Source organism: Micropterus salmoides, unplaced genomic scaffold (assembly GCF_014851395.1).
Source record: "Micropterus salmoides isolate LMB-PRFRI ecotype aquatic unplaced genomic scaffold, ASM1485139v1 Ms_hic_scaffold_16, whole genome shotgun sequence".
NCBI lineage: Eukaryota > Metazoa > Chordata > Actinopteri > Centrarchiformes > Centrarchidae > Micropterus > Micropterus salmoides.
This window is the reverse complement of record NW_024040707.1, coordinates 29,423,524-29,446,908: the sequence shown is the minus strand read 5'-3', so window position 1 is coordinate 29,446,908 and position 23,385 is coordinate 29,423,524. Positions and strand designations below refer to the sequence as shown.

Below are 23,385 nucleotides of genomic sequence, written 5' to 3'. Positions count from 1 at the left end.
AGATATATTTCTGCTGTCACATCACCAGACCTCAGAACAGGCTTTCCCCAGGCTGTGACCCTCAGCCATTAAATTATTTTATTTCTATGACTTGTTATTTATCCACCCTACTGTAGGCTATATCAACATTTGATTTTTGTGAGTATAGTGCAAAGGAACAACTTCATCTCATTTTACAACCCTGTGTTGTAAAATAATAAATAAATCTACATTGTATAGGCCTATGTGTGTACATATGTAAATATATGCTTTGTCTCCTTCTAGGTGTAGCCTATTTATAATTTTGAGAGGTTATCACGGTGTTAGAAATCTGAGATTACAGAGCAGAACTTGTTAAAGTAAATGACCTGTATTTCATTGAATGGTTTACATTGTAGGTTGAAGTGCATCTCTGTCTCAGCCTCACCTGTTGAACTGTGACCATAATGTATTCTGTTTTCTTTTGGTTGCCAAGAATTTGTTCTTCCTTTTTTGACTGCCAGTTTGTGGTCACATAAATGTAAATGTAATGTAATGTCACTGAGCTGTAGGCTACTTGGTTAGGCTCTGTCTCTGCTTTCTATTTTAGTACAGTAGAGATATATTGTGTCAATTCATATATTTTTAGGGCCATTCTAGGCCGTTCTACTCAAGTTTCTTCTTTCCAAATGAGGTTTATTTATATTGCATTATAATTTGGTTTACTCTGATGGGTGTTTGAAATGCTTTGCTGTTGTGAGCAATGGTTGTGAGACTGCTGGTCAGAGGGGCAGTTAGTCTCAGCAACAATTGACATAAGAGCTGGTTTTATCCCTCTTTCGACTGTAAAGGGATACAGTATAACGTCTTACAAATACAAATATTCAAGTAAAAACTGTAGCGTTACTCAAGGACACCCGAGCTGCATGCGCGTAGCTCTGCGCAGGATACTCAGCGCAACTTAACGCTTGTGAAGTTTGCTGTATGTACCCTGCCGGAGACGGTCCAGCTCAACATAGCGATAGCATAGTTAGCCAACATTGCCCAATGCTAGCCAGCTAGTCGTACAATGAGAGATACTCTGCAAGAGCCGAATAGCAATTAAGTGGCCGACATATTATTATAAACACGTAAGTGGAACAAAGCGACTGTACAATCACGCAAACGGTTTCCTACATGTAGCTTAACTTTAGCACTAACCTAGCTAACATTAGCTTAACAGAACCAGCATGATGTACTCATGAGGTTCTGAATTAATGTTACCTGTACCTGACATATAGTACTTGGACGTGTTAGTTTTGTATTAATGGTGTAGAGGATGCTGTCTTTCTAGCTTAGTGTAATGTATCTGTTTGGTACGTTAATCTCCTATTGCTGCTGAGCAAGGTTGACAATTTGTTTCACTGACGTTAGCTAGCTCTAACGTCAGATACAACATTGATGTGTGTAAACAACTCGGGGGAAATATTAGTTCTTTCCAAATATGGTATTTATACTTTTTCTTCGTTGAATTTGTTTTGAGAACCCGGAACCATATCCATTTTATTTGTGTCCTTGCAGATTAGGCCACCCAAATGGTGATCATGTCGGGCACAGCAACTGTGCTGCAACAGTTTGTCAGTGGGCTGAAGAGTCGAAATGAAGACACCAGAGCAAAATCTGCCAAAGATTTGCAGCACTATGTGACTACGGAGCTCCGAGAGGTAACAGCAAAAATAAACACGGACGTAATTGAATCCTGTCACGAGGGTATCATTTCCTATACTGTAACCGGAATGAGTGTTGTTGTCCTGAAAAACTGTAAAGTGATCGGTTGTTTACAGTATTTTAGGAGTGGATGTGAATGTGGTTATAAATATTACATAACATGTGCAGGGATCTTAAGAAATGTTTTTCCTTTCCTAAGAGATAGCAGATTTTCTATACTTACCAATTTTGCTTTTCCTACTGGTTTGTGATACTGGTTTTGTGCTTTCCAAAGTTGAGCCAAGATGAAGCCACTACATTCTATGATGAGTTGAACCACCACATATTTGAGCTGGTATCCAGCTCTGATGTAAATGAGAAGAAGGGAGGGATTCTCGCCATTGGTAAGCCATAAAAGTTAACATGCTAAATGTTACAAACTTTTTATTTTTTTAAGGTCTGTTGGAATTAAGAGACATGTTATTTACATGGATGTTAGTATACACATTGTACTGTATGTGTGAAACAGTGTATAACTGTTGCTCAATAATTTGTTTCAGTGAGTCTGATCGGAGTCGAGGGAGGCAATGCCACCAGGATCAGCCGCTTTGCCAACTACCTGCGCAACTTGCTTCCATCCAGTGACCCCGTGGTCATGGAGATGGCCTCTAAAGCCATGGGTCACCTGTCTATGGCAGGGGACACCTTTACTGCTGAGTATGTGGAGTTTGAGGTGAAGAGGGCCCTAAGAGTGGTTGGGAGCAGACAGAAATGAAGGCAGACGCCATGCTGCAGTGAGTGACTAGCAGACAGCAGGGACCATGTTGTTTGTTGAAATACCCCCACTACTTGGTGATGTTTATGTATGGTGGCGATGAGGGCAAAGGACAGTTTGACAGATTTTTTTTTTTTACTTTATGAATTAATTAATTGATACATATAATCTATTAATGTGTCTATTTTTTTTGAAAGTATTCATGCTTTTAAAGTATTTTTTCATGCCTGCCTAAAACCTTAGTACTGGATATTAACACTGTAAAGAAGTAAACCCAAGAAAGGAAATAATGACTTGAATGTTTTTTTTCTTTTCCAGGTGTTGGTGTTGAGGGAGCTGGCTGTAAGCGCACCCACCTTCTTCTTTCAGCAAGTACAGCCCTTCTTTGACAACATCTTTTATGCAGTATGGGACCCCAAGCAGGCTATCCGAGAAGGGGCAGTATCTGCACTGCGAGCCTCTCTCATCCTCACCACACAGAGGGAAACCAAGGAAATGCAGAAACCACAGTGGTACAAAGTAAGACATTCCACTGGATCATGGCAAATCCAATTTTTTGCTCTTCCTTAGTACATGTTATATTTGCCAGGTGAAAAACCTATGTCCTTGTAATAGGCAACATGAGACTTTGTCTTTTCTTTAACAGCAAACCTTTGAGGAGGCAGAGAAAGGCTTCGATGAGACTTTGGCCAAAGAGAAAGGGATGAATCGTGACGACAGGGTCCATGGTGCTCTTTTGATCCTGAATGAGCTGGTTCGCATCAGCAGCATGGAGGGAGAGGTGAGGGCTGAATTCACTGCGGGAAAATTCTCACATCCACGAACAATTCCAACCTTCCTCTCACTGTCTCGTCTCTGTGACAGCGCATGCGTGAGGAGATGGAGGAGATCACACAGCAGCAGCTGGTCCATGATAAGTACTGCAAGGAGCTGATGGGATTTGGAACCAAACCCCGTCACATCACACCCTTCACTAGCTTCCAATCGGTGCAGCCACAGCAGTCCAATGCTCTCCTGGGCCTGCTGGGCTACAGCACACCTCAAGGCTTCCTCACCTTCGGAGCCGCACCACTACCTGCCAAGAGCTCGCTGGTGGAGAGCCGATACTGCCGTGAGCTGATGGAGGAGCGATTCGACCAGGTAGATTTAACAAGAAGATTGTTATGGCTGTGGCTGGCTATGTTTATGGCTGTGATGCAGTAATGGTAAAATATGTATTCATTTTTATATTATTTATTAAATGCATGATTATGAATGAATGGACATCAAGTACTGCAGCTCTACACTTTTACCTGTGTTTTTTGCTTAGTGGTTTTGTTTTAGGCTTTGAACTCTAGATTATATGTATGGGCTATCTCAATGGGGAAAAAATTAAAACTACAATATCTTAACTGCTTCAACAATGGTTAAACTGACTGGTAAAACTCACTCTCTAGATTACCTAGTTATTCCAGAGATGATCTGTGAGTGTGAATAAAATAGTCTTAAGTATCTTTGACAAAATATTCTTGTCTAAAATTTCATTTTACAATTAAATTATTATCTTTTTTTCAGCTCTATATTTTTTTCATGTACGCAGTAGTCCATGAAGATGGCCAAGTACAAAGTGGTTTACAGGACTAGCAAGCTGTAGGTTTTCTCACTATCAAAGTTGCAATTTGAATAGAAATATTGTATTTTCGATAGTGAAGAAGTTAAAAGTTAGATTTCATGTTAGAACTTATGCTGCTTAGCTCCCACAACATTGCAGCAGCCTTAAGATTTAACAGATATGTCTCAAAGTCAACAACACAAGACCAGTGCTCTTTTGAGTGCCAGATAAATCATAGTTGACACAAGCTTTTATTATGTGCTTTGTCCAGGTGTGTCGGTGGGTGCTGAAATACAAGACCAGTAAAAACCCTCTGATCCAGATGACCATCCTCAACCTACTTCCACGCCTGGCTGCCTTCCAGCCACATATCTTTACAGGTGAGACTAGTTAATGTTTGAATGGAATCCAAGATCCCGCAGACTCCATCTTTCACTCCAACATGCAGCCACACGTTCTTTCCCATTACTATATCCACTTAGCTTTTTGGTGGTTGTGGAATGTAAAGAGATCTGCGTTTAACCATTTGCACTGTGATTGTTCAATCCAATGTGCAGACCAGTACCTGTCAGACACTATGGGCTACCTGCTGGGTTGTCTGAAGAAGGAGAAGGAGAGGACTGCAGCTTTCCAGGCTCTGGGTCTGCTGGTAGTGGCTGTCAGGGCAGAAATCCAGCCATACCTCTCGAAGGTTCTTGAGATCATCAAGGCTGCCCTTCCACCCAAGGACTTTGCACACAAGTCAGTAATTAAAAACATGAAATCGGCTCTAACACTGATAATGTAATTCATATTAGTGCTGCAGCTAACGATGATTTTAGTATTCGAAGCTTCTATAGATTATTTTAATGATTCATCGATGCGTCATCTAAGAAGTACTTTTACCCCCCCCCCCCCATTCGGGATCAGCTGTGCACGTTTATAGATTTTTATCACCTATCAGAAATTCATAGTGTGTCATACAGCAAACATCAGATCAACAGACCAACAACTAGACAGCTGCTTTACAAACACACATCTCCCGAGTGCTATACAAGTTATACTGAAGGCTCCGCGCAGACTACACGACTTTCAGCGTCGGCCGATGGCTGTGCCGTCATATGACGGCAGTCTTGAAGTCGTTGAGGCGTTCACACTACGTGAATGATCAGTGACAGGGGGTCACACACTACAGGAGCTGACACCCGAAGCTGGTCTCCAAACCACGCCGTGAAACGGGAAATGAGCGATCCTGCACACGAAACAGCTGTTTATTATAAAGATGGCGATTATAAAGACAAAGAATCTGGGTGAAGGATGGATTAGCACACGCAGGTAGCAGGAAACGTCTGAGCTACAGAGAGAGCTACAGGTGAGTTAAAAGGTGCAGCTCCCGACACCCAGTTAACTCCTGACTGAGGTTAAAACTCATGGGCCAAAAAGTAGAACAACAAACGCACATGTGCACATTTTCAGATATAAGTCTGTGGCTTACTTTGGCTTCAACTCAACAATCAATCAGGATTTCAGTTAAATGCTAATGTTGCTGTTACTGTTACCTTGTCTGTGGTCCGCTGGCAGAACACCGGCTGCTTTTTCTTCAGGTGCTGTCGTGCTGTTGCAGAGGCAACATAAATATCATTACAGAGTAGTTGTTTTCTTTAGCTTGAAATAATCCCATACTTTGGACACTTTCTTCTTTGTCACTCACTATTTTCTCTCTCTTCCTCCACTTTGCAAACAGCGGCATCATTATCACGTCATGTTCACAGCGTAAGCACGATGTGCGACAGTTATAAATGTCCCTGCGAAACACTGTGCTGTAAAGTTACATGGATTAAACGAAACATCAATGCAAAGAATTTGCGTCAATACATTTTAGTCATTGATTTAAGAGACCCTCCTCAATCTCCAAAGGCTAGTTTCATTTTGACTCTATTAATAAAAAAATCTAGGTCTAAAATGTATATTTGGGTTGGATCTCCTCTGTGGCAGATCTTTTCTAAAATAATTTGGGAATCTGTTCATGAAAGAAAAAGTGACTTACCATTAGTGTGTGTTTTTTGACTTTCTGGTCTTCCATGTGTGCAGGAGGCAGAAGACCATGCAGGTGGATGCCACAGTGTTCACCTGTATCAGCATGCTTTCCAGAGCAATGGGTCCCAGCATCCAACCAGACATCAAGGAGCTGCTGGAGCCAATGCTGGCTGTGGGCCTCAGGTAGGACTGAATGGCTTCACCACATGCTAAATCATTTTAACTAATAAAGTTTTAGCAGTGCTTGGATTGGATTTTTGGAACGTGTTTATGTTAGTAGAAGGGTTTAAATCGGGAGTTATACTTACATGGCAAATACACCACAACACACTTCTTTATCTAAAGAGAACAGCGATAATGACATTGGGTTGTTTGTCCATTGTGTCCTGTGCATCTAGTCCTGCACTGACAGCGGTGCTGTACGACCTGAGCCGTCAAATCCCCCAGCTGAAGAAGGACATCCAGGATGGTCTGCTGAAGATGCTTTCCCTGGTGTTGATGCACAAGCCACTGCGTCACCCCGGCATGCCCAAAGGCCTGGCTTACCAGCTGGCCTCGCCAAGCCTCACAAACATCCCTGAGGCCAGTGACGTCGGCAGCATCACACTGGCCCTGCGCACACTGGGAAGCTTTGAGTTTGAAGGCAAGAACCTAGCGACAGCTTTAAAGCAGGACTATCATAGTTTATGTTTAAAGCTGCATTATGTAAGATTTGGTGTTTTTTTGCAATTTGGCACCCCTACAGTTTAAGAGTGTAACTCACTGATGTCGTAAATAAGGACAGCTGTACATGTGCATTTGTTATGATTATGATGATTACTTTTGATCAAAAATGATCAGGTTGACCTATTTTCTAACACAGCCAAACATCAAATGCGAAAACACACTTGCATCTGTTTTGCAGCCTTTTATTTCACAAAGCATTCATCATAATTGGTCATTGTCCTTTTCTCTTCTCTTCTCTGCTTCCTTCGTCAGTGTTCTCTTGGGTATCTAAGCCTCTGCCATTTGCTAATGTTATGTCCATATGGGCTGCTGAGCCCAGTTATGGAGCCCACTTGCCTGGCTTAGGCATGACACTGCTGTTATTTTATGGTGGAAAAGTTAAATAATGTTGCTTGAAACTTGGGTGGTAAGCTAGCCAACAAATCTGGACAGCAACTTACACTAACACTGTGCACTTACAGTAACATTACCAATGTCTAAGCGTGTTCTAGTAGGTTTGCTAACAGATTTATAGCCAGCAGCTAAACCTCTGTCTGTGGCTGATTTTGTTTGGGTTGACAACTTTGCTAACACAGGCAACCTCAAGCAAGCACGACAACAGAAGACATAGCAAGCCAGCATATCCGTTATTACTAGTCCAACAGCAAGAAGGCCAGCTCCTTATCTGTCTTGCATTCTTTCAGCTCTTGTAGCTCAAACCAACGAGAAAAAGCCAGTCCTATATTTACTCTTGTCTTTTACTTGGTCACTCTTTTTTTTTCTCTTCTTTGTTTCCTCCGGACTCGTCTTTGCAGCCTCTACCATGATATCCATACTAAGAATTCTGAGCTAGCTTCGTCTTATAGCTAGTTTTCTGAAGAAAATCCAGTGAATGAAAAACATGAACGGACTCCAGTGACCTTTAAATTTAGTTCGGTCGGTAGAGAAAAAGTTATGGTTACTTCTCAAATTCTTACACCGGACATCCACAAGGCTTCTGGCACATCTGCCGGAGCTAATCGCAGCCACCCTCTCCTCGGAGAATACGCGGTGAGTCTATTTTTCACGGAGGCCGTGTCAAGCTGCACAGAGCAGATCGAACCGGGCAGGAAGTCGGGCACAGAACAGCATAGAGAATCCTCTCCAATTTCTATTCAATTTCCAAAATAAAACACCCTGTTTAGACTCCCGATGGTATAACAACAATAAACACAATTTAAAAAGCATAATGTTCATGTAGGCTACATATTTAAATGTTTAAATAAACATTGAAAGATGTACCCTGCTTAACCATGCTTAACCATGGTAAAAACACAAAAATCAAGCACTAATTACCAAATCAATCAATCATCGTTGCCGGTAGGCCTGGTAGAAGCACAAAAAGTACAGATAAATAAATAACAAGCCAATAACGTGGGGCAGGCTGTTGCTCTGCTCCTGAAATGCTTCCAGTGGAAGGACGGAACAAAACCTTGACACAGCCGGAACCTCGGCTCGCTTGTAGTGGGTAGCGTAGGTTTGCCTTTCAGTGCAAAAACAAATTATGCAAAACTGATCAGGCCTAGTTACAAGTAATAGAATATTTCTAGTTCTTCTAAATAGAAGTTCTTGACCAGCTCGCATTGCAGAACAACCAGAAGTCTTCAGAGTTCAGTTTTGAAATCCCAAACTGTTGAAATAAGCCAAACGGTGCAGTTTGGATAAAGAGTAAAGATTCCTCAAGCTAATGGTGTGTTCACAAAAGCAGAGACGCAAATACAGGATGAAAAATACACCTAACATGCTTTGTGATTATCTGTATTACAGCTCTAATCTGCCCTACAGCTATCTGAAAAATAACTGTAATGGCTAATTTCCCAGTTCAGGGATTATTCAAATTATTTATTTGTTCTTTCACCAGGACACTCCCTCACCCAGTTTGTGCGCCACTGTGCGGATCACTTCCTGAACAGTGAACACAAGGAAATCCGGATGGAGGCAGCTCGGACCTGCTCACGTCTCCTTACTCCCTCCATCCATCTGATCAGTGGCCATGTTGTCAGCCAGACCGCTGTGCAGGTTGTTGCAGATGTGCTCAGCAAGCTGCTAGTTGTTGGCATCACTGACCCAGGTAACACATGAAAGAATAAAAAAGGGGGAGGGAATGTAGTAGTGCCATGTGTGTTTATTATTATAAAAAAAAAGAATTAGCATTTGATTGTAAGACATGTTGCATTTGGGGCGTGGGGGATAAACGCCTGTTAACAGCTGTAATAGCCCATTATGATGACAGTAATGAGAGTCCTACTTTTTCCTGTCCTTGTTCCTCTGCAGATCCAGACATTCGCTACTGTGTGCTGGCATCTCTTGATGAGCGTTTTGACGCTCATCTCGCCCAGGCTGAGAACTTGCAGGCGCTGTTTGTTGCACTGAATGATGAGGTGTTTGAGATCCGAGAGCTGGCCATCTGTACCATCGGACGCCTCAGCAGCATGAACCCTGCGTTTGTCATGCCCTTCCTACGCAAGATGCTCATCCAGGTAGGAGAGCCACACAACAGATGGCACACTATGAGTAGTTTAATAATTTATTGGGTTGAATGTTCTATATGGATTTTTTTTACCCAGTTAACATGGTTTCCAATTGGGATATTCCTGTAATATTCCTGTAAATAGAGAGGATGTTAAATGAAAATATAATATTTGGAGTTTTACGATGAGACAAATCTAAGAAAAGATCACTTGTTGTCTGTTGTTTCAATGTGATGCCTTTAGAGGGCAGCAAATGCCTTGCTATTATGCACAGCCATACACAGCATACAAGTATTCAAAGAATTCCTTTATAAGACCTAATAGTTTTTAAACCTTTTTCTTAAGACCCTATTCCCATAACACCAAATATATATGTACACTATGATTTAACCTCATTTAATTTTATTCCAGATAGGAAAGAGTGGGGGCATTATAGTTGACTCTGTTTTGAATTTTCTTGCAGATCTTAACAGAGCTGGAGCACAGTGGTGTCGGCAGGAACAAAGAGCAGAGTGCTCGTATGCTTGGTCACCTAGTCTCCAACGCCCCCCGCCTCATACGGCCATATATGGAGCCCATCCTTAAGGTACAACTCTGCTAGCTCTCCATTGTGTAGGCGTGTGAGTGTAAACCAGGTTATCACTTGAGTCAGCTCGAGGCTACATTAGACTACTACTAGCGTAACACACCACGACCGAACTGCTGATGGTTGAATTGCATTGTGGGTAATGTAGGTGCCAGGTTTTGACAAAGAAGAAGGTTCTGCTGCAATGATTTTGATGCTTCTTTATTCAACTGTCCATCTTGAGTCCAACAATGAGTCCAATGCCAAATCGGCGGCGGTCTAATAGTCCATTACAATCTCATTTCCTGAATCTCCTCAAAGAATCTTTTCATTATCTTTAAATTATGTGGAACACTGGTGTTCAATGGGTTAAGTGACCCTGTTATCTTCTACTTTTTCAGGCTCTCATCCTCAAGCTGAAAGACCCAGACCCCAACCCTGGAGTGGTCATTAGTGTCCTTGCTACCATTGGCGAGTTGGCTCAGGTAAGGCTTGATTTCATGTCTTAGGACAGTATTAGCCTATGTATCATTAATTCTCTAGCAGCTGCTCAATGGAACCCTTATAAATGTGAGAATTGTTTGCCCTGTGCACATTATTCTATTTTTTCAGTCTGTTAATTTAACGGCTTTAATGCAAGCAATCTGAGATTGTCCTTCTCTGAGGGGGAAAGTACACGGTAGAGCCCCACCCATGGATCTGTGCTTTGCTCCACCCTGTCCAGGTGGTTGGATGGTCCCCACAGAGGAGTCAGGAAAGCACAGTTAAAGGCAGGCAAACGCTGCATTTCAGACAGAGTGCAGGAGATGCACAGGTAGACCAAGTGTTCGTGTTTGAGTCAGTACAGGAAGAGGCAGAAGCCCAGCTGCCCAGGAACCAGCACAGGAAGCCACAAGAAAATGTAGGAAATACAGACGAGAACCATTAAATGCCATGTCAACTTGCATGCTTGGTTAACAATACAAATGAATACAAGCTTAAAGCCCCTGTGTGTAGAATTAGAAAATATCTGATTTTGGCAACTCGTAGTGGTAGCATCAAAAAATGTTGCAGCAAAGCATCCCCCTAACGACCCTACACAGATAAATGGACTGAAAACAACACATAGACGGCACAAATTTTCACAAACAAGGCTTGTCATCAAAATTATTTAACAAAAGCTTAAGCAATATCACAATTCAACACATAAGGGCTATGATTTAAGATGTCAGATTGAAACTCTTATGGGATAACTAGCCATTTTAATAAAAAAAAGTATTTTATTTAATCCTGTTAGATTTTAGAAGATGTAAGTGACAGGAAATTGGAACAATTGAGATTTCCTCCGTTTTTTATTGTTTCTCCTGTGCCTACCCTTTCAGGTGAGTGGCTTGGAGATGAGGAAGTGGATGGACGAGCTTTTTCCAATCATCATGGACATGCTGCAGGACTCATCCTCCTTGGCCAAGCGACAGGTATGTCTATAAAATGAATATGTTCTTTATCTGGTTCAATTTTTTTTCTCATTCTCTGCTCTCTCTCTGCACTACTCCAAGTTCTGAAGAATATGTATTCATTTAGTACAGTAAATGCACTTTTACTTCAGTAAACACAATTATAGATTTACTTTCCGAAAGCATTTTCAGAGCACTGTGCTTCTTTTAGGATTGTGTGCCAGGAACTAACACAGTCAGGCTCATTCAAACGTATGAAGTACTAAACACTTATCAGTAAGAGACTGAGAAGTAGTTTGAATTGATGGCAGGTGCAGAAAAACAGCATTAACATCAAAATGAAAATAAAGTAACTTGTGTGTTAATAGGTACATTTTTTTACAAGGATGGTTGGTTAATGATGGGGAAAAAAGCATAACGAACAATATGCTTTGTGACATTGTTTAAAGAGAAACTTCCTATGTCTTTCCACCAGGTGGCGCTGTGGACTCTGGGCCAGCAGGTGGCTAGTACAGGTTATGTGGTGGAACCCTACCGCAAGTACCCCTCCCTTCTGGAGGTGCTGCTCAACTTCCTCAAGACAGAACAAAACCAGGGCATCAGGAGAGAGGTATGCAGGGGTTCCTCCATCTTGACTCTCCTAACCCTTCATTTTTCCCACAGGTTTCTTAGCAGCAACATGAACCCAACTCGCTCATTCAGTGACTCATTATGAGGCCAGAACCCCTACCTGTTAAGGTAAACTTAACAAATGAAGGTATGTTTAGATACTTGGACTGGTGAATTCACATGAATAAATACAAATATCCCTAGCTGTACTTTTTCTTAAGCCTTGGGCTGTGATGTGAGAAGTGATACTTTTTTCTTCCTTTACCTGTTATATTACATGGGTCTCAGAGAGTACATTGTCACTGTGTATGGTGTGTGGTACATTGACATGCCTCTGGTAACTTTAGCCCTTGGAAACACTATCAAATAAATTTGAATGGCTAATTATCCACTGGCATTTGTGCACCTAGTTTAGCTCGATTATTTATTCTGTGCCATAGTATCCACGCTCCTCAAAGGAACAAACTACAAACCTTTTAATGCAAGCAGTTAAGTTGAGTGTTTGGTACCAAAATTTAAGATTTTGGGTTGAGAATCTTTAACTTAAAAGAAATCTAATTAACTTTTGTGTGTTACATTTTGTTATTGAAGGAATATCCTACCAATAATTCATAAAGGGAGTCTAATAAGGATTTTTGGGATTGCTAGAGGCAGTATCGCAAATATCGATCACTGAGTCTATTTGAAGCCTTCTATTTATCATGTTGCATTATATATTTGTTTAACTATTCTTAACAACAATGTATATTAAGTAGTAAAATTAACTAATGATAAAGTATCACAAATTGAAAACAGTTTAATTTATTACGTGTACAACATATTCTACTCCCGACACTCTTAGAGACTCAACTTAAACCATAGCAGCCTATGTTTCGTTGTAGAGAACAGCTTACAGCTTACCTGTGGAATAAATTCCAAAAACAGAACAAACAGTCTTTATAAATTTGCTTCAACTTTAGACTATAAAAAATGCAACAAAAAAGACTACAGCCAAAATATTTAGGAGATAAAGGAGCACAGGCAATAAAGTGCACAGCAAGAAAAAAACTTCAATTTCTGTTTCTATCTCTTTGTCACTTTATCTGACTTCTCAGGGCTTAACAAGCCCAGGCCCGTAGTAAGTTCACATCACTTGGGATGTCAAGAACCGCAGTTGACCCACAGCTGCGCTAACATGACTACTTTTGCACCATGAGTCAATGATAAACTCTGGAGTAGGCTATTCAACAAACCTTAACTCACTTGCAAACTTGCTAACTGAACTAGTTTGAAAGTTAGTAGTTATATTATTTAGTTATAGAATTTTCAATCATTTCCACAACATATAGTTTAAAATTTTTTTTTTATAGCCTATAAAAGAAACACAGTTGTACCGGCAGGGATTGAGGATCACACAGAAGCTGTTGCCATAGCTACTACCCGCAGAGCGCCTGGCATTTACTCGCAGAGCACTTGTCTGCCTGTCGGTTCCCATGGCAGCGCAATGCGATCCAAGAGAGTACGCAGGCGGAGTTTTGCTCCACGTCTGAAAATACCTTTAGGGCTAAGTAGCTTTGAAAACTGTTAATATTCCTTTACATGACTAACCTTCAAATGTCTGTGGTTGGTGGTGTTGAAAGGTTTTTGGAAGTTTCCACCTTGTGGGGTTTCCTTGGCACATATGTTGCAAATTACAAATGTATTGTGTTTTTCAGACACCTGGTAGAACTGCTGAATGTAGTGAAGCCATTTGAGCTGCATGTAGAAAAATTGTCTTACAAGTATTGCATCATCTGATTGGCTGTTCTGTTCGGCCTTTAGAGAGACCAACGGTCAAACTATTTAAAATGATTATCTGCCGATCAGCAGCCGCTCGATTGGAGCACCCTTAATAATCTACCTTCTGAGTATCAAATACTCTCCACCTATAGGCCTGAAAGATTGCTCTGCTTAACTCCTTTACAGAGAATAGCATCTGTGGCCAGCTTGGATTTACAGAACTTACCACCTAGTCCAGTGGGGAAGTCCCAGCAAAAAGTATCTTAACATCCATAGAGGCTTCTCAAACTACTCATGCAATATACTCAACATTTCTGTTGTTGATGCACATTTTCATTATGGTTCCAAATTGTCCTCACTTTGCCAAGAAGTGGCTAAATATGCTACTTCAATAGAGCTTCTGTAATATAAAGAGGTGATAACACTTGGTAACTGTTTTGAAAAATGGCTTTTTTGAAAGCTTAGACCATGATATATTTACCTGTATAGTCAAATCAAAGGTAAATCCAAAAGTCTTGATTAAGATTTATGTACTAGTAGACATGTGTTCCAGTGGAAGGCAAACATTATTTAGTGGAAGATTGCTAACTGTGTGTGTGTGTGTGTGTGTGTGTGTGTGTGTGTGTGTGTGTTGTGCGTCTCCAACAGGCTATCCGTGTACTGGGCCTTCTTGGAGCTCTGGACCCCTACAAGCACAAGGTGAACATCGGAATGATTGACCAGTCACGAGACGCCTCTGCTGTCAGTCTCTCTGAGTCAAAGTCTAGTCAGGACTCAGGTAGGCCTGTGATCACTTTAACTTATCATTATTATTACTAATGTTTTGGGAACATCTTTGGTATTGTACTTTTTCACCAAGAGTCAGACTGTGGGTTAGCTTAAATTTATATTAGCATAAATTTATGTGTTTTCTTCAAAGTTACAGCAAATATTATATTTTCAGTGCAACAACTAGAAAGTCTCTTATGGCTGTTGCACACAGATTTTCAAATCCTAACCGATTTTAAAAATGTTGCATACCTCCGACACCACAGATTTAACCTATTTTTTTTAACTTAAGAACCTACACACCAGACCATTCAGTCAAGGTCATATGTGGTGTTTATACTAAATTATTTCAGATTGGTGGTTCTAGGGATCTCACAAAAACTTGTGTGATCAAACGTGACTTCAGATATAAACTAACATGGAGCAGTATTTCCCCTAGGATTTTTTTCGGGGGGGGGGGGGCAGAAACTACTAGTGTCATGGAGCGGGCATGTCGTGATGTCGTCATAGACGTGGCACATTCATTTTTGCCTGTTTGTCACCTTAGTTCCTCTTTGACGTTTTTACCACTAAAGTTACTACCTGATGGAGCTTACTACAGTTATGCTACATTCACATATTGGGCGATGAGACCATGTTTAGGGCCATATGAAACCTGTTTAAATTTTTTGCCAGATTCTGTGTTTTCCGTTAAATTTTTTTCCGAATTCTGTGTTTTACAATTTAAGCACCTTTTTTGTCATCAGAAAGAGTGTGTAATCATGTGTTGGTGAATAAAATTTCGACAATTCAATAAGAAACAAATTGAATCAATTAAAAAGTTATTTGACGTATCATGAAAATATTACATATTCAAATGGATGTGCAATTATTTTATGTGAACAATTAACAATAAATGTATCGCAACAGTAGGATGTTAAAACAGGCTATTATACAAGGGGACAATTCACAATGACAATATTGTAGCAATACATGTATTGTCCCCTACTAAACAAGTTATTACCTGACAGCCTCCATAAGCTGCTGAACACACAGTGAAAGTGAGTGGGTCTGACAGAGGCCACTCTCAGTTAGGCAGCGCGCATCCTTGTTTACAAAGCTTGACCAAACGTACCTTTTTAATTTTTTTACGGATTATGAGCTTGGTTGCACTTCCGAGAGTTTGTTGAAGTGATAAGCTCTTGCATATCTTGGATATGACAGCGAGTGTGTCTACGGGATCATTTGGGCCGATAGTCTGTTGCGACCAGCCTCGGCTTGGGAACACCCCCGAGATTGCCGGGAGGGGTGAATCTGACCCAAAATCAGCCCAAATATCTTGTGCTGCCAGCATATATCACCATGAACCTTTTTAAATTTCACCGTGTGGGTCTATCTATTGGGGACCTGTGTCTGTGTGATCCTGATGGATAGTATTATAACGAGTTTGTATATAGAAGACGTTGGTGTTATCAGATCCAACCAGAAAGTGCACAAATGTAGCAGCTGGCCGTATAGACAGCAACACACTTATGGACTGTGAGCTAACAACACCAGTTTTAAAGGTCACAAAACTTTGAAATAGCAGTTTGTATTTTAGAAGATGTATGTAAATGTAATTCAGAAAAGGCAACTGGGACGTAAAACAAGGCATTTGCAGCTGGTCATAATTTTCTTCATCAGTTCTTTTCAGTTCAACATTTGGACTGATAAAATGGCAGCTAAAAATTGGATTTTTGGATTGGATTCCATTTTTGTCATATTAATGAATAATTTAGTGAGGCAAAGGCTGATGTGAATAGGACAGAGGGTCATAGATTATACTTTTGATTTAGCAGCTGTTCATTGGTGTAACGGATCGTAGTTGATCTGTGATCCATACAGACCATTTATTGCAAAGTTTAACCATCATAGTGTGGAAATATTTTGCTGCCGCTGTGTGTAATAATTCCGTAAATCGCGATACTGGGTTAGGGGAGAGAAAACTGTTATAAAAGCCGTCAATTTCGCCTCCATTGAGTGAAGTCCCGTAGGCTGTGACTTCAGGCATTTTCAGTAGTGTAACTGGGACACTGGGCATGCTTCAGTATTCAGTGTTTCCCCTACCATTGTTTTAGGGGGGGCGTCCTGCTTCTCGCTCAGTGCCTCAAAAGTTCAATTAATTAGATTTTTAGTTGTGCAGCGTTGTTCTGGTGGTCTAAGTGGTGCTGCTCCTTTCCTCCCTGTGACGGCATGTCGGCTCCCTGGTCCTACACACACACACACAGACACGCCGTCATATCATAGATGGCGATAGCAAGCTCACGTCAACAAAAGTGCAACAACATCGGCAGATACAAAAACGCAAACTCGTTGTAGACTTCGTGGCTGTGTGGATTGAGTCACATAATCTGTTTGAAAAATCAAAATGTCCGGTCAAGCTTTATAAACAAGGAGGAGAGCTGCACATGTGACAAAATGTGCTTAAATTGTAAAACACACAATTCCAAAAAAATTTAAACCGGAAAACACAGAATTTGGGGAAAAATTTATCTGAATCTGGCATAAAATGAAACCTATTTCCTAGGTATTCATAGAACAAAATCAAATTCTGCTTTATTTGCCAGGTGTGTGTACACATACAAGGAATTTGACTCTGGGTTGTACATTGCTTACTTACAATATAATAATAAAATCAAACACAGGCTACAGTATAGAGAACACACTATAAACAAAATCAATAGACAGATTGAGAAAATAGTGCAATGAGCAGAGTGCAAAGGATGCAGGAGTGAATTATTATTACTATTATTCTTAATAGTGTTATTATGTGCATGTTGGAGGTGGATGTGATATACAGGTACACATACATGCATACATGTACACAGTGTGTTATTTCATAATGGAAAGTCAAAGTGAGATATTAAACCATTTGTGCAGGTGTGATACACGGTTGCATGTTTAAACATGAATGCACACGCAGAATCCTCTCCATTAGTTACAAGTGGCTGCTCTGACTTTCACACACTAGATTAATAATCAAAAGGAAGGTTGTTGTGGATCTTAATGGAAGCAAGGGTAACCATAAAAATGGTTAGCCTTAAGTCATGAGGCTGCATTGTTCTTTACTTCCCACAATATGAGTAACTTACTGATGATTTTGCTTTTTTTTAGAGCCTTAAAAACTGTTGTGTTTATCATGAGAATAGACCTGGAAAGTCCATAAAACATCAGGATTAGGGCTCGGTGATATGGACAAAGTACTTTGACACTGAACACCGCTATAGAATATATACCTGGCTGGGGGCCATGATTTTACTTTTTGTAATAGCATGTAGGGGGTGTGGAAAATAATTGATTGTCTAGAGGTCTAGAGTGCAGCTCTGGACTATCTGTGCGGTTCTCCCTGTTCGGCACAGACTAGCAACTGTTGAATGAATGACTGCTGCTACTAAACTTTCACATGATCAGTAAAATCAATGCGCACTGTGCAGCACAGTAGCACTTAGCTAGCGTCCTCTGCTCATTCTTCAAAAGACAGCTACGTGACAGGCGGCAGTAGGTGACGGTGAAAGCAGCGGAGCAGAGGAAAACGTGAGCGCTAGGTTTCAGTCTGGCTGTACATGTACAGTGTAGCTCACAGTGTGTCCATTAATTAAAGTCTGTCATTTCCAACTGCTGGAAAATGACAAACAGACTGCGGTCTGGAAGCTGGACAGATATATCAAGGAGTGAACGTGGTTTGGCTGGAGCATTGTAAAGTGTGTAGTTCAACCCCATCTGACTCTGACTCTATACTAATAACAGCAGCATCAGAAATAAAACTAGCATGCTGTAATAATGCTATGCAGTGTTACGTTAATATGAAATTACATTAAATATCTGCATTTCATTTCTACCTACTTGTTTGGATTGTTACAAATACTTTGCTTTAAAAGTACCAAGTCACACAGTGAGGAAAAATACATCCTTACCCTGTCCATTTTACAATCGCATTGAAGCACTCATAATCGTAATGGGGTGCCAAAAAATTGCCACCCTTGAGGTGATACACTGAGATATCGAGTTTTGACATTCCTTCCTATGGATGGAAAATTTTGACGAAGACTAAAGGTCATGCTGTCTCTTAAAGGCAGGCATCCTCTGGAGATCTTGAAAATCCCTAACAATGACAAATTCTCATCTGTCTTTCGTCATGTGCATTATGTATGGAGAATGCAGGTCTCCACTGATCCAGCAACGTCTCTCAGAATGTGACTCTGAACAGTACGGTAATAGTATTACCAGTTTGATCTCCAACTAAATGGACTATGACCAGAATTGGAGGTTGTATATCTGTTTAGAAGATTTGAAGGGTCAGTGTCTGGAGCAGTAGCAATATTTGACTGCATGTATTTTGCTATTTTGGGAGGTCATTGGCTAGGCCTTCATCCGCACACATCCAGACAAGAACATTCACGTCACTACAGAACGTCAGGGTCATAAAACTGCTGAAATGGTCCGTATTCCTTCTTAGTAAGTTGTTGTATTTACACCTGTTTATTATGGCTAGGAAACAGTTTTGTTTTATCCATACACAGCTGAAGCCTGAATTACTAAACTACTATTGCTACACGGATGCATGTTTGTGGGCTGTAAAGATACAGATGTGTAACCATCTGTCATTGTCATTAATCTAGACTTGGTGATGGCTGGAATTATAAAAGACCCAACAGCAAAGCTACAGTCTTTAGCTTGCAAGCTCTGTGCCAATCTGTTATGTCTACAGTCAAGAGTCTTAAGGGAGACAGCTGGAGCAACTGAAACTGTACTCCTGCAGAAGGCCCATGAAATGCTGAATACCAGACGTCTGTATGCCTCGTAAAACTCAATAGCTCTCTGCATACATAAATGGACAGACTGACCCCATTTGCATTGCCTGTAACAAAAACATTAATAAAACTACTTATTTAAAAAAGAAATATGCATTGTAAATGTTAAAAAGACCACCACTGTTGCTTGTGTTATGTTAAAAAATACAAAAAATTGTGCTCTATAATTCTGGGATTGACTGCTTAAACCCTCATGTGGCTCCTCAGATTCTTCTGGACTTGAAGGGGATTCTGAAATAGCTTATTACAAATGATAGCAATCATTTGAATATCCTAAATTTTAGGGTAAATGTGTTCAGGTCACAAATGGTTCTGTTTAAATGAAAAGCAAAGGGCTACATTTGTGTGGGAGCCTTCGTCTGGAAATTAAACAAACATGTTTGATCATGTGTTTCTTAGTTACCTTATTTGTATTGTTCATGTTTTGCTGTGCTTAGTGTAATTGAATTTGTAGTCTGGCATGTAGCTGACTGAAACTCATATAACCGTGTGAACACAGCTGCATTCAAGCTTAATTTTATTTTAAAAAAAATCCTAATTTGACAAGAGGCCAGCAGCAACAAGCCAACAATATCAGCTCTCCTCTTCCATCAGTCTGTTATTGTTGTCAAACTTTACAACCAGCACCAGAAGAACTTTCAGCTGTATTTAATGTGAAGAAGGAGGTGTTGATTTAGATGACAAGTGGGTGTCTGTCATGCCATAAATCACAGCTGATATATTCAAACTTACACACTGGAGAATTATTGCCTGCCCAATGGTTTTTGAGTGTCATGACGGCATAGGCTTCTGTCCTACATAGTCATAAAGAGGTGGGCTGATGAAGATGGAATTGGATTTATAGTTGTAAAATAAGCCCCAATACGTGTGATGGGATGATCACATTTGGAAAAGCCAGATGTAGTTTATATGGACATCTTTTATACTTAAGACTCGAGTTGGAAGCATTCTTTTACTATCTTTTTTTTTTTTTTTAATCAAACAGTGCAAATCTCAACATACAAATGCGGTATCATGGACAATACAACGTACTTGGATACAGCCCTATGCCTAGCACTCACCAAAAGCCTTTGTTTCGTCCATAGAGTAAAAAGAGTAGATAAATATAGCCAGTATAACCATCACAGTACAGACAAGACATGTATATTTAACATAAATATCATGAAATATACATTTGAATAGGGGACCACTTATCCATAAATAGGTCAGTTTTCATCTGCAGTCTTGCTGTAATTTGTTCCATATAGTACACTTCCTTCACCTTATTCTTCCATTGAGAGACTGTGGGGGGCTGCGGCCTCAACCAGGAGACCGTAATCATTTTCTTAGCAAGTACAAGCAGGATTTTTAGAAGACGAAAGTGACAATTAGTCCTGATTTTATTCTCAAAAATTTCCAAAATAATAGAGGATGGATCCAGTGGGATCTTAATACTCAAACATTTATCAATTTCACTTTGTATGTCTTTCCAATAGTTTAATTATTTTGGACAATCCCAAAATATGAGTATGATCTCCCACAAGACCACAGCCCTTATTATTTTACTATCTGACTAAAGAAAAGGCTTATTGTTGTTGACTAGCTTCATGTAGTAAGTTAAAGGCACAATTTGCGATCCAAAATATGAGTTTTTCCCCACTACCAAAAATCTAACCAGTTGGCTTTGATACAGGTATAACGGTAGACTGTAAATTGAGAAACACTGCGGACTTCCATCAAACGAAATGCAGATATTCCATCTATGACTCAAATGTATATGGTGGGGAAAAATACAGATTGGACTTCTAGTCAAGGAAGTTGAGCAGTCCTTGTCAATTTACCACCAGAAAAATTCCCTCAGATGATGGACAAAGTAGGAAATGCGACGTTTAAAGTAACAATGACTTCCACTGGGCAGTGGCTGGGTCGTTGATCCAGTTAATGTGATGTATTTACCATTTCAACACAAACACCTGGTGTAAATGACTTGGACATACGTAATTTCACAGCTTTACGAGTTGACAAGGATCACCTGAATGCATCATTAAAAAATCTGACCAGAGTACAATGGCTTGGGGAATACTGAGACCATCCAATTATATGGTTGAGGAAAATCAGCATTTTTCAGCTCTCAGCAATTAACTGTAAAATGCAGAATATCATGGAATTTGCAAAAATGTTGATGCAATTTATAAAAATCTATATAAGCGTTTTTGACCCCAGCACTTAACAATTAAGCCAAACGAACAGAAACACTACTGTTATATTTTGGTGTACAGGCGTTGTTTCTGTCATCTGTGCGTTGGCGTATCACAGAGGGCGGGGCCTAGCTCTCAGCATCTCCTCCACACACATGCGCTAGAAAGAGCTTAGCTTCAACAAACTGTCAGAAGTGAAACCACATCGGCAGATGCAGGATGCAAACTGGTCTTAAATTCCCTGGCTGTGTGGGCAGAGTTTTTAAAAAGTCCAGTGTAAACAAGGAGGAGCGTTGCTCACATGAGAGTAGCCTCACCAGACCCACTTATACTGTGTGTTCAGCAGCGTATGAGACTATCAAGTAATCATCTGTTTGATAAGGGATAATTCATAATACCTGCACGCAGCAATGTATACATTGTGACTTGTCCCTATTAAATAGTATTTTAATAAGTTACTCTTGCAATACATTTATTGTGAATTATCCCCATAAATAATTAATTTGTTGCAAAAATCAAAGTGAATCCCTCTATTTTCTCTTCCTTACAGCTGACTACAGCACCAGCGAGATGCTAGTGAACATGGGTAACCTTCCCCTGGATGAGTTTTACCCGGCCGTGGCAATCGTCACTCTGATGCGCATCCTGAGAGACCCTTCACTGTCCAACCACCATACTATGGTGGTCCAGGCTGTCACCTTTATCTTTAAGTCTCTGGGCCTCAAGTGTGTCCAATTTCTGCCCCAGGTCATGCCCACATTCCTCAACGTCATCCGGGTCTGTGATGCCAGTATACGAGAGGTAGGTTTCTACAGTTATCTGTTTAACTCTGGTTGATAATATTATTCTAAACCAAGTCTCTTACTGTTTTTCCTTTCTCTGCTGTTTTTGTTCCCCAGTTCCTCTTTCAGCAGATGGGAATGGTGGTCTGCTTTGTGAAGATCCACATCCGCCCCTACATGGATGACATATTCACCCTCATAAGAGTAAGTAACTGTATAACCCCCCCCCCCCCCCCCCCAAACTCCAGTCCGATCTCAATCACGGATCATCCAGCCCCTCTTATTTTCCTGTGCTCAGTTGTGCTCAACTTTCCTCATTACTCCTAATGTGTTCAGGGTGCCTGGATGAAGTCTGGCCCCATGTCAAACAGCAGTATACATCATATGTAGTGTGGTACTTAACTAACAAGATAAAATACAGTGGGACTGGGGAAAATGAGAAAATCATATTATTTGTATTTGGATAATATTCTTTTTACTCTGCCTTTTCCATTTGTGTCATTATTTAGAATTACACTTTCTAACAGCAGTACAGCTCTGATTGATGTTTCCTTTCACGTTGTCCAGTTCATTCCTAACAGAAAACTGGTGAGAAGTCCTGACATTCACCCTTACTTATCACATGATGTGGAACAACTGCTAAACCCATAGCCTTTGCACTTGCACAACCAAACTTGTCTAGCACATAATCATATAGCAAGGCACAAAATATCATATAACTGTCCTGTATCGGAATCTTGGTAACAGTATTACCGATGCTGTTGCAATGACGGCAACTCCTCGTGGAGAAAGTAATTGAGAGAACTGGACCACTGTGCCTCAAGTCTCTCTGAGTTAATAAATGGCAAGTGAAACAAAGAATCTATTCATTTTTGTTTCAGCTCAGCTCTCGCATCCAGATGAGGGGGCTGGAATAACCATTCAGGATGTACACGCTCTCTAGTCAGCTGCCACAGGCAGGGAAAGCAGGAAGTTGGGGGCTGCTTGAGACCTCTGGTCACTGACAAAACACCTCTGCCAGATCTCACAGCTGAAGCCCATTGACTTATTGCGTGACTTCAACTCTTCCACCTTAACTCCAATTGCTATTATCTCTTAATGTACACAGTGACTGTGCCTAGATTTTCCAAAATGTGTCATAAGCCACACAGAGACGTGATGTCAGTCCCTGTTGACAGGAAATTGTCCCCATGCTTTGCCATCTACTATCATGGCGCTCCAGC

At 40.6% G+C, this 23,385-nt stretch overlaps 2 protein-coding genes across 2 annotated transcripts in view; both read left to right on the top strand.

Moving 5' to 3' along the window:
* Nucleotides 1-930: 930 nt before the first annotated feature.
* Nucleotides 931-2,879, top strand: LOC119905921 (serine/threonine-protein kinase mTOR-like). Its single transcript, XM_038723323.1, has 5 exons — nt 931-1,088; nt 1,519-1,661; nt 1,940-2,048; nt 2,205-2,438; nt 2,738-2,879. Exons 2-4 carry the CDS (start codon nt 1,533-1,535, stop codon nt 2,417-2,419), a joined length of 453 nt encoding a protein of 150 aa, XP_038579251.1. The 5' UTR covers nt 931-1,088; nt 1,519-1,532; the 3' UTR covers nt 2,420-2,438; nt 2,738-2,879.
* LOC119905919 (serine/threonine-protein kinase mTOR) overlaps nt 2,738-23,385 on the top strand; it is a 101,920-nt gene continuing 81,272 nt past the window's right edge. Inside the window, exons 1-16 of the mRNA XM_038723321.1 lie at nt 2,738-2,938; nt 3,066-3,200; nt 3,284-3,559; nt 4,282-4,390; nt 4,568-4,751; nt 6,081-6,209; nt 6,425-6,669; nt 8,632-8,841; nt 9,045-9,250; nt 9,705-9,827; nt 10,208-10,291; nt 11,168-11,260; nt 11,715-11,849; nt 14,255-14,384; nt 21,931-22,181; nt 22,280-22,366. Of these exons, the coding sequence (XP_038579249.1) occupies nt 2,915-2,938; nt 3,066-3,200; nt 3,284-3,559; nt 4,282-4,390; nt 4,568-4,751; nt 6,081-6,209; nt 6,425-6,669; nt 8,632-8,841; nt 9,045-9,250; nt 9,705-9,827; nt 10,208-10,291; nt 11,168-11,260; nt 11,715-11,849; nt 14,255-14,384; nt 21,931-22,181; nt 22,280-22,366 (2,421 nt within the window). The 5' untranslated portion in view covers nt 2,738-2,914. The remainder of the gene's footprint in view (nt 2,939-3,065; nt 3,201-3,283; nt 3,560-4,281; nt 4,391-4,567; nt 4,752-6,080; nt 6,210-6,424; nt 6,670-8,631; nt 8,842-9,044; nt 9,251-9,704; nt 9,828-10,207; nt 10,292-11,167; nt 11,261-11,714; nt 11,850-14,254; nt 14,385-21,930; nt 22,182-22,279; nt 22,367-23,385) is intronic.

Bases quoted from the DNA above. Each gene is read 5' to 3' on its own strand.
- LOC119905921 (XM_038723323.1), top strand. From the start codon at position 1,533: ATGGTGATCATGTCGGGCACAGCAACTGTGCTGCAACAGTTTGTCAGT. The intron at 1,662-1,939 runs GTAACAGCAAAA...TGCTTTCCAAAG, and splicing joins TGACTACGGAGCTCCGAGAG to TTGAGCCAAGATGAAGCCAC. The intron at 2,049-2,204 runs GTAAGCCATAAA...AATTTGTTTCAG, and splicing joins GGGAGGGATTCTCGCCATTG to TGAGTCTGATCGGAGTCGAG.